Genomic DNA, 15789 nt, shown 5'->3' with positions numbered 1-15789 from the left:
ATGTTGGAAGGAAAAAAAAATCACATTGTCACCAGAAAGATTCCCAAACTAGTGTTTACCTGAGCTTGTACATAGCAGTCAACCTGAAAATGATATGTGGGTTCACCAGGATCACAAGGCCAGAGTTGTTACCTTGTATACCACTTACAGCCTTTAATCGTATGCTCTGAAATTACACAGGCTTGTAAACCACATTTAGGAAGCTTTTTCTCCTGCATGGTTTTAACCTCTGGTGTTAGCTAAGCAACACAGATCTTTCAATAAGCATTTATCCTGTAAGAATACCTACCTTGCCTTCATTCATTAGTACTTTAAGACCTCTGATTTGGGTTTTTATGTCTCTAGATCTGTGCTGTCCAGTATAATAGCCACTACTCACATTGTAACTATTTAAATAAATTAAAATTAAATAAAATTAAAATTTCAGTTCCTCAGCCACAGCTAGCCACATTTCAAGTACTCTAGCTACATGTGGCTTGTGGCTTCCCTGTTGGGCAGTACACTTACAGAACATTTCCATCATTGCAGAAGGATCAGGTGGACAGTGCTGCTCTCCATCTTATTTCCTTTGTTTGGTTCTCCCTGACTACTCCTTTGGAAAGCCCATAAAACAGGAACTGGAGCTGCATGGAAATGTCATTTGAGTCTTACCCTAGAGAGAGAAGGCAACAACTTCAGATTCTCCTGACCCAGAGTGTGGGAAATCAGATGTCTAATCTTATATCTCTTTCACTTTGTCCTAAACGTTCCCAGAAATCATAAAGAATGCTTATTAATGTGGGTGCCCAGTAAGTTATCCTCGGTAAACTGCATCTGTCTTTGGTAATAGTCCTGCCTGAATCGTATCTGACTAACAGAAAATTTTCGTTTATGGAAGATAAAATGTGATAAGAAGAGCTATAGAAACTAGTTTTCATTCTACCTGGTAAATTTGATATTATGAATTCCCCTACACCCTCTGTCTGAATGAGCTTGGACAGTAAGAAAATTGCTGCCCACTTCAGAATACTGTTGCTCAAGTAATCTAGTGTCATTTCTATCTCAGTTGCTGTTTGAAGGAATCTGTATCATTTTGTATCTGAGAATATAAAAAGTTAGTGTTTCAAAACAGTATTAAACCAAAGTGGAACCCAGATTGTTTATGACATGCTCATTCCAAGTAATTCTCAAGATATATTATTACAGCCAGTTTATTTAGCCTATTTGTAAGTTCTTTGAGTATTGTGTTATATTTTAAGTAATAAATTTTAAAATAAAAACTATAACCTTGGTTTCCAAATTGCATTTGGTATATATTTCAAGTTATAAAGTAATAGAGTTTTATGGTATTATTTTATAATTTTTCTTCATACCCCCAACACCTTGAAATGTCTGGTACATAGCGGCACTCAATAAATAATTTTTTAATGGAATGAGTATCTATTAAAATAAGTAACTATACTTTAATGGAGAAAATTTCATGAGACTCAAGATAAACTAGATAAAAATACTAGGTGTGCCTAATTCAGGCCTCTTTCCTGTCATGTGAAAAAGCTACTTCTTAATGTAAAAAAGCATTCTGACCTGAATACCAGCAGAAAATGTGATGTTGTTTCCTGCATATCATTGTCACTTGTCTAAAGGTTAACTGGTGTCTGGTCACAAGCTCATAGATCACACTCTTTTGGACCTTTGGTATCTTCTGTAGTTACTTAATTTCTCGATTTGTCACTAAGCTATAAATCCTTCATGTTTATACTCAAATTATACTTGCTGCTAGGACCTAGCTAAGCATTCACTTAAGGAAAAAAAAAAAAACTACTCTAAAAATAACTCGCTCAACCTTGGGAAGCCATTTTCAAAACAGGTTTTCCTTGTACTCACCTCATCTAGTCAACAAAAACAGTGGTGGAGCAGTCTTCCTCCCTCCAGGGCCTGGCTTGATAGCTGTTCAGGAGTTCAGGCCCAAGGTTACAATGTGCCTAAGCTGTTAGCAATCTTGATTTGAATCTCCTGAACTCTGGAATCACTAGTGGAGTTGTGAGTAACACAGGCCAGCAAGTGCAGTGCAGAGCCTTAGATACAGCCCAGCTAGGGAATGGCCTTTGTTAGCCCTGCAGTGACTCCAGCAGCAGTGGGAGTTCAGTATTCCCCATGTTGTTTTTAATGCATTTTTCATAATGTCCCCCACCCTGCCCTGCCAAAAGCACTTTCCATTGTGTCAGAGCACCCACCACAGATTCATATTCAACATTCGTTTTACATGACAATACAGTCATATGTATTGTTTCACTTTAAATATTTTAAATTTTTATGATAATCCTGTGAAGCTTAGGTTTCATTACCTATATTTTAAGATGAAGAAATTAAGGCTGTGAGAGGTTAAATAACTTGTCAAAAGGAATTGAAATGCTGAAGGAGATCGAATCCAGATCTTTTGATATAGTATAACTGCTCAATAAGTGGTAGTTGTTATTGTGTTTTAGGCACTGTTGTACACATTTTTTTTTGGTGTGTTATCTAATTTAACCTTCAAAACAGCCCAATAAAGAAAGTGGTTTTATCCCAGTTTTACAGATGAGGAAACTGGAGCACAACGCAATTAAATAATTTGCCTAAAATTATACAGTTAATGCAGAATCCAGATTCCAAAGCCCCTCTGACTCCAGAACCTATGCTCTTAACCATACTTCGCTGTTCCACCTCCTACATCTGGTGTTCTTTCTACTATACCATGCTGCTTTTCTAGATACATTGGAAGGGGGAGGGTGTAGGAGCCTTTGGGAGACTGGATGGAGGGGAAAATGGTTTATGGCAGCCTTAAGGAGAGAAAGTGGCAGAGTTCTAAGGTAGATTATAGTTGTCCAGAGAAGTGGTGTGATAGAGACACAATTGGGAGTCCATGGCTTCCCATCCCAACCTGTTCCATTAACTTAAAGCTAGTTTCCTCCCTGGGACAGGGTGTGATTTAAATAATATTTTAACATACCATACTAGAGCTACCCTTTTTTTGGTTGTTGACATTCCGCTTCACTCTGCATTTCAGCAGTGCTGTTTCAGTGCACAGCCACCAAGCACTGTTTTATTTATTTAAGTTGTAATGTGTCTGTTTTGTCTCTCTAACTTGATTACAAGCCATTAACAATTACTTTTCCCTTTTAGACTATTGAGTATGTTCTTATTTAATAAATCTATGTAAACCTCAGGATTAGAATTGAGCAAATCACATATTCAGAGGTCTTCAGTAACTAGCAGTAGTTCTTGGCATTAGAAATAATTCTGAGTTGAATTGGGTGCTGTGAACTTGGGCTGAGACCTGCCAATCGCAAGTCAGCGATCACCTGGACTTTTTTAGACAGTGGCCATGTGCAAGACAGCAGTAAAGGAAGCTCAGTCAATAAGTTCTCTATGTTTAATACATAGAGACCTAACTAACACCTGTTTAAAACAGCTCCTGGGCATATATGTTGGGTTACTAGTAATATGATAGAAATTTCTGCACTTATGTCAGAATTTAGAGCTTAGGGACTTATCCTTTGTAGTGAAAGAGTTAATAAACAGCTGCTTCCTAAAGTAACAGGAAGTAACTTATGGACTATTTCTTGTCTTGCAGTAGCACTTGTACCATGGGCTTAGTCCTGCCTCTCTGGAGTGACACCCTAATTCATTTGGATGGTGATGGGTAAGAGCTTTCCCTTTTTATTCTCCTACAGAAAGCCAAGGGGTGGGGTCCCATCTTAGTGCCCATTCATTCAGCTGAATGGGAGGCCCATTGTGCCCAACTGAACTGTCATGTCAGCAGCTCAGTGCGTCCTTTTAAACTCCTGTTTTGTAAAGTAGAGTAAAATTACAACTTGCCAGAGCCTCTCACTTCTACTCCTCTAGACCGACTATGGTAAGAATCCAAACAAAGAAGAACTAGTTTGTTGGCTCACTCTTTAATCTGAGCATGTGGGACTGTTTCAGTGCTCTCCCAGAGGATGATTATGTTCTGTTTCAAATAACCTCTTGCTGCCTCTGCCAGCTGTCAGCCTACAGTATAACCCATTCCTGTGCCAGTTCTTTCCAGTGACCCCCCCCCCCCCTACTGGTGTTTTTAGAATGTGTCCTCAAGAGACGCAAGATGTTTGCTCCAGTTTATAAAACCAGGGTCAGGTTTGCTAAGAACCCACAAGACTTCCAAATAGAAACATACAGCAGAACAGTTTGTCCATAGCTACAGCTGGGAAGCAGTATGTAATTCCCTGACTCCGATGTGGGAGTCCATTCATTTTGCTTGGTAGATAAAATCAGACAATTCATTGAAGCTTTTCAGTCAAGTCCCATACTCCAGTTAACTTCTACACAAAGTGCCTGATGATACCTTCTACTGAGCCAGCAATTGCTAGCCTGGGAAACAGCCTTGAAAACTCACAACTGAAATAACCTACTCTCATTTATGGATTTTTGTCTCATTCTGTTTTCCTTAGCGGGTTCAGCGTATCAACAGATAACAGAGTTCACATATTCAAACCAGTGTCTGTGCAGGCAATGTGGTAAGAGGACTTTTAATATCTCTGTGAAAGTTTTTTTAACGTTATTGGAACAATATTTTGTGAGAAGTAGTATTTGAAATGATACAGTTCTTTATGAGAATGCTCTGTCATCTGTTTGTGTGTATAGGATTTTGTGTGATCTGTCTGTGTGGCCATCATAGTTAAAGATGACTTAGAAGTTCAGTTTTCAAATTATCACAATGGAAGGCCTTCAGCGTTGGTGAACAAGTGAAACTCAGAGGTGCTCTTAGACTCTGGAAGACACTTAATGGATCAAATAGCCAGTTGGAACTGAGTTTTATGGGGACACATTGACTAAGTTAATAGCAGTCTAGAGCCGAGTCTAGAACATTCACGACTATGCATTAACTTCCCCTTTCTTCAGGTAATCAGGGATAGCACTGATGGAGTTATATTATACATCGATAAGTTTCCATCTAATTGCTGGCAACTGTTTGTGAGACTATTTATATAATGCAAATAAAGCCTAGAAAAAACATTGTAGTTGTTAATAACCATCAGCTGGTGTACTGACACTTTTGGGTTACTTACTATATATGTCAGACATTGAGCCTAGTGCTTTACATGGAATACATCTAATCATCACACCAACTCCCTAAAATAATATTATTAGCTCCTTCTTATGGGTGAGAAAACCAAAGTTTGGAGAGGTTATATAACTGGCCTAAGAGTATCTCTTACATTTAGACAGAATAGATTCTTATTCTCTTGTTCTAGATTATCTAGAAAAATGATCCAGTATAAGCAGGGAATGATGTGACTCTTAAGATTCAGAGTCATCCCCCAGTCAGCGATTTGAATTTCAGTTCCTCATTCAGTTGCTTGTTCTATGGTGGAAGTCCCCATGAGGAGTAGAATGGGCAGAATGCAAGCCAAACAAGAAATAAAGGAGCCTGAAAAAGACTCCAGGGAGATAACTTACCCCTGAATAACAGGATTGATAGGCTTGAAGTGGGTGCGGTCCTAAAAGAGAGTCAACTGAACAATTAAATCTTATTTCATGCAGTAATTGAGGTAGGACAGAGTTTAAGGTTATGTGTTTAGACCAAGTTTTAGATTTAGGGCATATTTCACAGATAAATTTCTCATAGAAAACTTATGACCGCTTTTGACTAAGGGGCCATTAAAAGCAACTGACCTATACCAGGTAAAACCCATAAGTCCCATAAATGCACTGTTTTCAGTTATATTTTGGGGAGGAGTACAAAGCAGTCTTAATTCTTAAGGATTCAAGTAATTCAAGCTTTGATGTTCTAAAGTAGACTGACTAGTCCTAGCTCTGTTGGCTTATTGCAGAATAAACTTTTTTTGGTGTACCACATGAGGAGTAGTGAACTGAAAAGTCACAAAAAAAAAAAGAAAGAAAAGAAAAAGATGATGTATGGATCAAAGCAGCATTTAGACCAGGTGTTTCCTTCACAGGAAAGTAGTTACTGCAGCCTCGCTCTCTTGTATGCAGCTGAAGTATGAGCTGGTTATGCCTTGAGTGTGTTTTAGGACACTTGCACCAGACACTTGTGGCATATGCTTTTGAAGCATCTGTTTCCTGGATGAAGAAAACATGCATTGAATATCCTGTACATTGCATTAAGCTGGCTTTTACCTTTGAATCTGTGTAAGAAACTGAAATTTGCTGAGAATTCTGAGAATTTGGCTTACTTTAAGTAAAAGGAGGCATTTTAAAAGATTCTGCAACTTTGTTCTTACGGGAAAATCTGTTTCCCTACTAAAAATGGACTGGCATGTTTTTCTCATGAAATTGGTCATGATTTTATTTTTTAATTTACGTTATATGGGGTTGACAAGGACTCAAGGAACAGCATTGTCATAGACTTACTTGTGGGAAAATAAACTGGAACAAGCTTTCTGGAGAATGATTTGCCAGCTTTCTGTATCATTTTGTATACCCTTGGACATAGTAATTCTGCTTCTAAGAATTTATCCTAAGGTAATAATCAAGGGTGTGTGCAAATTTTTAACTATAAGAATGTTTGTCAGTGTTCTAATAGTAAAATGGAAAGCAATTTAAATGGCTAAAATAATAGGAATCAGTTAAATTATGGTACATCCATGTTTCTAAATATTATGCAACCATTAAAAATTATCTAGTTGAAGAATATTTATTGACCTGGAAAGATGTTGATGACAAGGTGTATAGTAAAAGAACAAGTTAAATGGTATGCAGAATATGACCATCTTTATTTTAGATCTCTGCAGAGACCAACAGTGGTTATTTCTGGGCAGTCAGATTATAGGATATTTCTGCCGTTTACCTGAGGTCCCTAAATTTTCTAAAATGAGCATGATCACATTTGTTATGAAAGAAAAAAAACAATAAAAAGGCATTTTTAAGAAAAAGATGGGAATAGATTGGCCACAGAGTTCTCGCATACTATCCTTTTCCCTTAGGAGAGAGACATTAGTTTATAGCTAATAAGACATTTCATTCAACAAATTTTAACTGTGCTCCAACTTTGAACTAGAAGGCATTCTTTTTTTTTTTTTTTTAAAGAAGGCATTCTTTTAGGCACTTGAGACAAATCAGTAAACAAAAACATAGAAAGATGCCTGCTCTTGTATAACTCTTCCTGGCATTTCTGGCTTTAGTTTTCCCAAGTATATAACCAAAAAGGTACTTTTCAGTTTTGTTTACCCTTCTTGAGTTCCTGAGTTCAGAGTCAGAGATTTAATTAGTCTCAGTATAACCAGAGCTGTTCTTAGAAAGTAGCTCAAGTGTATGAATAAATGGTTTAAAAAGACTAGGAGACTAAGGTAGCAAGAATGACAGATGTCATTAGATCAGTACATCCTGGACATTAAAGGACTTGTCCTCAAGGCTTAGGAACATCTGTCTATGTGATCGTTGTGGAACCTCTAAGAGTCATAGGGAATACATGCTCTGACGTGACTCTGTGCCAAGAGAAACAAATGTTTGTGTAGTAAATGAAGTAGATCTTTAGTTCTCTAGTGACAGTAGCCACAGCGTGGTTCCAACTACAGGATTGTGAGCTCCATAGGTACTCAGACCTGTTTTTCACTGGTAGCTTGTCAGTTCTCCTGCTCCCCTCTAACCCCTGCCTTAATAATGCATCATATCTTTCAGCAAGAAATGTCTAGTTGATTGCTATGAAGAGATAATGTAGTATGATCAGAATCAGAGAATCTTGAATTCCAAGGAATAGATTCTCCAGAGGCCCAACTCTATAGGATTTAAAAATTGGAAGAGTTTGGGGAGCACATGGATTATTGGCCTTTTGGTATCCCCACGGTTCTCCAGTGCTCATTTCCCAGCATATCTTTCAGGTCTGCATTACAGAGTCTACACAAGGCTTGTGAAGTCGCCAGAATGCATAACTACTACCCTGGCAGCCTGTTTCTCACCTGGGTGAGTTATTATGAGAGCCATATCAACTCAGATCAATCCTCAGTCAATGAATGGAATGCTATGCAGGATGTGCAGTCCCACCGGCCTGACTCTCCAGCTCTTTTCACAGACATGTAAGTCATCTTGCTGAGGATCATGGAAGTCCTCTCTGTTGTGTTCTCGGGGGTCAGAACCAGCATGTTCCTCCCTAATCTCTCCTCTTAGGGAATTAACCTTACCAGTGATATTAGTCATTGTCTGCACTACACATCTGCCACGCAAAGAAACCTGTCCTTTCTGTTGTGTGCAAAGGCCTGAAGAGTTTCACTCCTGGGCACAGTGGAGTCTCCATAGTTAAGAACTGCAATACCATAAAACCCCATTAATTCAGATTCCACTAATTTGAAATTTGAGTTTAAAGGAGTTAGGCTGAAGTCCAACTTTCCATTATCTTAAAAGAAGCATTTCCTAAGCAAATGAATGACATAGAGAAGCTTTTAGAGGGATGTTGCTAATACTTAAGAAAACAAGATGTTTCCAGTCAATTTAGAATACCTACGTTGTTATGCTAATTTTTAACTGATTTCTGTTCAAATTTTTTAAAATATATATTGTAATTTCTGTCTTACTCAGCCCCACATTTGCCTTGTTAGGTCTGTAACATTTTTATTAAATCTCCCTGCTGTACTGCAAATTGGATAGCCTAAGGTGGAGCTGATGTTTATTTCCTTTTTAGGTCTGTGTGTTGAAACTTATGTGACTATTTTGGAAATTTTTTCACACTTAGTTCCTGCTTTGGAAATTAATCAAGATGTTTATTTTGCTCTGAATTGATCTTTCTGCACTTCCAAGGTGTTCTACATCTGGGAAAGAAGAGTAGCTACTTGCTAAATGGTCCTACAAACCTTCACCTTCAGATTCCTAAAGTGATACCAAAACAATTCATGATTCTTTTTTTAAAGGCTTAATTTAGATAATAAATGCTTTTTACTAGAAAAGGTGAAATTTCCAAGAATTGTGTGAATGGAACAGTCAAAAAAAAAACAGTGAAAGCTTTTTTGTATAGGGTATTATTGGTACAAGGACCAGTTAGTACTGGTAGCTTTAGTCCTTTCAAGATTGCACAGTAACTGGGGCTTCCCTGGTGGCGCAGCGGTTCGGAATATGCCTGCCAGTGCAGGGGACACGGGTTCAAGCCCTGGTCCGGGAAGATCCCACGTGCCATGGAGCAGCTAGGCCCATTCGCCACAACTACTGAGCCTGCGCTCTAGAGCCCGTGAGCCACAACTACTGAAGCCTGCGCGCCTAGAGCCCGTGAAAAGCCATCGCAATGAGAAGCCCGCACACTGCAACGAAGAGTAGCCCCCAATCATGCAACTAGAGAAAGCCCACACGCAGCAACGAAGACCCAGCGCAGCCATAAATAAATAAATAAACAAATAAATAAATAAGATTCCACAGTAACTAAAAAGATAAGGATAGTATGTATGGCTTTCAGAATCGTGGGCAGTGTTATTGATTTCATGCTTTATGACTGGTTGATGGGTATTGGAGAAATGGATGTCTCATCTGGTTCATAAATGGACATTTTGAATCAGACTTTTCATTTTTCCTGATTTTATTAGAGAAGATTTGGAAATTACAGCACAAAAAGGAAAGAAAATGAAATTGACCATAATCTCTCTCTATCCCTGAGCAAAAATAATAATAATAATAATGTAAAATGTAGTCCCTGGCACATGGTAAAGGCTCATTAAATGTTAATTCTTACTAGGTACAATATAACCACAATTTAAGATATATTTAATAAACAAATGTCTATCTGTCTATAGAAAAAGAGACTGAGAGTTGTAGGTGAGAGTATTAATAATGACGGGGATTTTCAGTGATTTTTATTTTCTTTGTGTATATATGTATTTTCCAGATTTTTCTCTAGTGAAATCAAGGGAGAAAGTATGTTTGTGTTGTAATGCCTTTTCCATTCCCTCTTCTTCCCTAAGTTGACTAGAAAAGCCTAAAAAATAATGCTGAGGATACAGAGGAGAATGTATGCCAAAATGGACTTAAGTGCTCTACTGTGAATAAAGTTTATATTTTGAAATCCAAGGAAGGTAGAGCAGGGAACATAGGTATATGGTGCCTCCAGTGTACGTCAGATGTTATGCCAGGCGCTTCATACATGGTATCTCATTTAATTCTCATAAAAACCTCATGAGGCAGATAGTATTACTGTTTGCATTTTATAGAAAAGGAAACAGAGGTTCAGCAAAGGGAAGGTATTTGTTCAAGGTCATACCACTAGTAAGTAGCAGGGCTGGGATTAAAACCCAGGTATGTCTGCTCCCAAACCACTCTGGCCCAACAAGTGTGAAAGATTGGGAGAAAGTCTGCTAAACTAGGGAATCGAACCGATGCTCACAGGTGCTAAAATTTGTTTTTTACCAATATTTATTTTTAGTACAAGACTGAAATGTATAACTTTCTACCATTAGCTATGTCTAGGAAAAATGGTGGGGAGCATGGTTAAGAATGTTAATCCTAGTCAAGACAGGGATGCTTTGGCCGATTGACAGGGAATTGGCAGAGGCGTTAGCTATACTCTGCAGGGTTCGTGAGAAACTAAGAGTCCAAGTGGTGGGGAGCCCCAAGGTTGTGGGGTCAGAGCATCCATCTTTGGAGATTACACTGAAGCTATTTTTGCAGCCAGTGATAAGGCCGTAGGCAGCAAGGGCAGGCAGGATGCCTGAAGGCTTAGTCCATTTCCATCTCCAAATAAGGAAGTGTACAGGGCAGATACCTCTCTCAAGTAGGTAGGAGGGAAAGATGAGACAGAAAATGCTCTCTGTTAGCCTCACTCAAATTCTGCATAATATGAAATAGTGCTTTTAGAGAGAAGCATCTAGTTATGTTGAACCAGTATCTTTCCAGTAATTGGAGAATCAGCTTCCTAGTTTGATTTCATAGTAAAGTTCCAAGGGAAATTTTTGTTTTTAAGAGAGTCAGAAGACTAAGGGAAGCAACATAATCTTGCAGGTAGAGTGTTAGGCTGGACGGAGAGTTCTGGGTCTCCTGCCAGTGAAAGTGACGGTTGGCATGTCATTTAACCTTTTAGCTGTTTATTTCCTTTATCTGTAAAATGGGGGTAATAATTTCACAGAGATATTGGTGAGAGCTTTTGTGAAAAAGAAAACATTTTGGATGGAGTACTCCAGGTAGCTAATCCTTAAAATCCATTTTGGAAGAGAATTTGCTTCATCGAAGAAGGCAGAAATCACTCTTCTCTCTTTCGCATTTTTCTAGAACTGTAGCAACAAATGGTCAGCATTGGGTGGCATTTTTAAGCTACAGAAGACCCAGTTCCATAGTAGGTCACACCACTGGTCTTCCCAGCTTGGTATTCTAGCTCAGCAAGTGGTACTCAGGGGTACTTGATGGGAAATGGTCCTCCATTAAAGTATTACACTCAGTATAGCCTATTTGTCTTGTACTCCTTCTTGGATCTGTATATGTGAATATATTTATGGGCTTTTAGACATGTACAATCTCTTCAAGTAATAATTTGTACATGTTTATATTCTGTACATTCTGAAAAGAAACTTTTTAAAGTATAATTTTCTTTCTCCCATGCCTCCAGAATATAAATTTAAGGGTAACAAAGGGAAGGCCTGCCAGTTTGGAAACATAATCAGATGGCACATTCATTAACTTGGTCAAATTCCTGCCTAAGAAAAATCACCATCTCTCTCTTCTCAGACCAACTGAACGTGAGCGAACAGAAAGGCTAATTAAAACCAAATTAAGGGAGATTATGATGCAGAAGGATTTGGAGAATATCACATCCAAAGAGGTAAGAGACCTTGAGTCCCCATTGTTCCAAGGCTAGAGGTAGAATAATAATAGGAGTGGGGCTAGAAATGGTGAGTGATTGAAAGTCCAGAGGGACTTTTCAGAGATTAGTACAAAATGTCATCTCTGTTTCAGATACGAACTGAATTGGAAATGCAAATGGTGTGCAACTTGCGAGAATTCAAGGAATTTATAGATAATGAAATGATAGTGATCCTTGGTCAGATGGATAGCCCTACACAGATATTTGAGCACGTGTTCTTGGTAAGTCTTAGGGCCACTTTAAAGCGGTGTGCTGGGGCTAGTCCATACCAACTCCTGGGGGCGGGGGCGATTATCAAATTTTATCATATTTAGAAAAAATGTAACTTACATTAAAAACAAAGGTCATAAATACTCAAACCTCATCACTTCCTATATTTTACTACATTTTACTATTATCTGTGCTGTTAAGGTTATTTACATCTGTTTTATGGTGGAAATGTTATATAATGGTGTGCTTCTGCTCATCTCTTCCCAATTCCTCAGTGACATCAATTGACTATGGTGGGAAAATTTACACTGAGGAAATTGGCAAATGCTACAGATCAGGCCTTTCTTACCCATGGGTTGTTAAAGATCTCATCTGTCCTATATAATAGAGCCACAAAGCAGACCAGTCCACAGTAGTTTTATACAGTGTATCCAAAAAGAATGATCCTTTTTTTTTTATTTTTTTTTTATTTTTTGACTGTGTTGGGTCTTAGTTTCTGTGCGAGGGCTTCCTCTAGTTGCGGCAAACGGGGGCCACTCTTCATCGCGGTGCGCGGGCCTCTCACCATCGCGGCCTCTCTTGTTGCGGAGCACAGGCTCCAGACGCGCAGGCTCAGTAGCCGTGGCGCACGGGCCCAGCTGCTCCGCGGCATGTGGGATCCTCCCAGACCAGGGCCCGAACCCGTGTGCCCTGCACTGGCAGGCAGACTCTCAACCACTGCGCCACCAGGGAAGCCCCAAGAATGATCCTTTTTGAGGCCACTCTTTTAAATCTGCCAAATGGGTCTAAGATCTGATATATCTGAACAGAGCAGAAAACTATTTATAACAAAGACTATTGGACTTTTAAGACATTTGGAACCTTGTAGCTACATTTTTAGTCCCTCAATTACTTTTTGATTACCAAATCTTCAGTGACTTAAAATTGTTCTTCATGGTACCTGAACATTCAGTGGCTTGTAATTAGCCCAAGGAGATCTCTCTGACAGATGGATTAGGAAAGCTTATAAAATCCTAAGACCTATTTATCTCCCAAATGTTAAAGAGTTCTAGTTTTCATCTGTACATGGTAATGGGAACAAGGATAACAAGGATAATTGAAGTCAGTGGGGAACACCAAAACCTCACTTTTATTTCCTATTCCCACATACTTTGACTAAAAATGCTAACAAGGAACTAAATCGATTGGTTTGAATTTCACTTCCTTTCTCTGGTAAGGACATTTGTGAAGTGATTAGAAGCTGGGAAACAGGAGAGAAGAGGAATAAATATGCACAGGAACTGACTAAACTGCATCATCTCACCCTGAATATAAGAGTTTATTTCACCAAGCAGTCAGACTTCATGCCATTGAAGGCTTGTGCCCTGAATTAACTTGTTGACACTTTGGAGTATGTATGCTTGTCAAGTGATTCATGGTGGTGTTTAGCTATGAAATTACTCATGAAAAGCTGTGAGCTGGGAGGGGAACTTCTTTTCTTTACTTTAACTTGACCAATGTGTGTTGCCATTTCTCGATGTAGATCATACGGCAAAACTGTCATTGACCTTTCCATTTGTATAGCACCTGGCTTTGTTGTCTTTTGTGTGTAATTCCATGAGGGTTCACATATTCCCTGCTCTTGTATCCTTGGAAATAATTTTTGTGTTGTGCATAGAAAACTTATGAGTCACTCATTCAAATGGACCCTGCCCCCAACTGTCTCCATGTAACAGGACTAATTTTTATGAAGGGCAAGTGCCTGTAGCCAAAAATAACTCGTTTGAAAGTGACCAGAGCTATAAACTTGCAAGTTGCTTTCCCATTGAGCTTAGATCTTAATACCTCAAAGGACGTAGACATGACGAATATCAAGTTCAGTCACTATCTAACTGTTTAATTTCAGACATGCTTCCCTGTGTCTCTCATGCCACCCACTCAAAAACTACCTTCTCCTTACCCCTTCCTCAAATGGTACTATTTTAGGACATATAAATTTTAATAGTACTCTGAGCAGAAAGAACAATCCAGTTCTCCCCAAATTAGTCACTAATCAACTAGAAATGCATTTGAGTATTTGTATCACTAAATTCATCCTGTTATTTCATGATTATTGGTGTAGTCTTCTGTCTTGGGTTTTTCTCTTATTACAAAAATAATTCATGTTCATTATAGAAAATTTAGACAACTTCAGAAGACAATAAATGACATTTAATCAACACCAAGAGAGATAAGCACTATTATCTTTCATTATATAATATTGCCTTCTAGTTCTTTTTTACTTTTTTAATATGTATCTATATACATATTTTTGAAAAAAGGAAAATGTATTCAGCTTCAGATATAATTCTGTTTTCTCGAGAATGGACATGTTCTTTGCATTGTGAATATTTTTCTCATTTGGGAAAAAAACTTTCAAACTGGAGAATCCTGAAATTTAACTCTTATCCAACAAAATAAGTACATGAACAGGTTGTCTAAACATCTTATTGTATTTCTTCCGTGATGGCTTCTTCCCTTTGTTTATACCACCATATCCTGTGTCCAGACCCCTATCTCTTCTCCAGTGAGTCTGTGCTCTGCTGGCTTTCCCAGCAGTTGACACAGAAAAAGAGGTTTTATCCAAACTGTAAGTGGTGTTGTTAATTTTCTGCAAAGTCATTTCATCTGTGCGTAGCTGCCATGCCTGGAGCGCAAGCAGATTGTGTGAAGGGATGCAGCAGGATTTCTCCCCTCCCTTTGGAAGAATGCTCGGCTTAGTAGTGCACTGCACAGAGATGTTTATTTGGAAAGGTGTCCAGCTGATATGGAGAAGAAAAGTATAGAGCATAGTTTAAAGAAAGTCTGCAGCCAGAAGCCAGGATTGATTGGTTGGAAGCCAGGGTATTTCCAGAAAAAGCAGTTCTTCCACACCCTTAAGAGTGTACTACTTCTCTGAGCTGGAAGCCTTTGCCAACCAAATCTCGTATCAGCAGCTCTCCTGGAGGCTGTCCGGTTTGGCTGAGAAAATGCTAGTTGTGAACAGAGAGCCTTTGCAGAAAGGCAGGCAGCATTCTTAGTTAAACTAGGGAAACACAGTAATATTGGACAGGCAACCAGTAATGTTGTTTGTGAATGAGAAAGAAGTCAGAATTTTACTGCTGATTGTTATCTTTTTCAAGATTTGACATTACAAATCCTTTTAAAATAGAGTTTTGGTTTCAAAGAAAAATTAAGTCTCATATTCATGATTTTTGCCCCTCAACTGGAGATGTGTAGCATAAACTTTTTAGAAGAAAAAGTTATCGATCCTGTGCCTGGCTGCCACAGTAAAGTGACTCACAGCATTGAGGCTGTAGGTATGGTATGATAAAGATTTGGACAGGGATACCAATCCTTGAAGATTATGTCGAGTTGTATGATCTTCACAGAACCCCCAATACAGTCGTCCTTCTTTGCCATAAATGTGCTCTCCTCTTCTATTTTGCTTGGAACTTTTGGACCCCAACAAGGTTCTTTCCTAAGGATAACATTTTTTTTTTTTTTTTTACTTCAGGCAATTTTAGTTTTCATCGCAATTTGGAACTTACAGAATTCTTCCCTTTTTTTTGGGAGGTGGGGGTGGAGTATAACCGATTAACAATGTTGTGATAGTTTCAGGTGCACAGCAAAGCAACTCAGCCATACAGATACATGTATCCATTCTCCCCCAGACTCCTACATAACTTTGAGCAGAGTTAGGCCCCTGTGCTATACAGTAGGTCCTTGTCGGGTATCCACCTTAAATATAGCAGTGCATACATGTTGATCCCAAACTCCCTAACTATCCTTTC

General features: G+C 38.7%; 1 protein-coding gene across 13 annotated transcripts in view; it reads left to right on the top strand.

Annotated features, from left to right (window-relative positions):
- SSH2 (slingshot protein phosphatase 2) overlaps positions 1-15789 on the top strand; it is a 242145-nt gene that overhangs the window by 198327 nt on the left and 28029 nt on the right. For 7 of the 13 annotated variants that reach the window (XM_082443406.1, XM_082443409.1, XM_082443398.1 and 4 more), the window contains 5 exons: positions 3593-3661; positions 4449-4514; positions 7839-8033; positions 11653-11746; positions 11881-12009. In XM_082443406.1, the coding sequence (XP_082299532.1) occupies positions 3593-3661; positions 4449-4514; positions 7839-8033; positions 11653-11746; positions 11881-12009 (553 nt within the window). The other 6 variants (XM_082443410.1, XM_082443407.1, XM_082443399.1 and 3 more) reach the window with 5 other exon arrangements.

The sequence above is a fragment of the Balaenoptera physalus genome, assembly GCF_965194825.1.
Source record: "Balaenoptera physalus genome assembly, chromosome: 20".
NCBI classification, from domain to species: domain Eukaryota; kingdom Metazoa; phylum Chordata; class Mammalia; order Artiodactyla; family Balaenopteridae; genus Balaenoptera; species Balaenoptera physalus.
The sequence above is the reverse complement of the archived record's forward strand: the minus strand, read 5'-3'. Positions and strand labels throughout refer to the sequence as shown.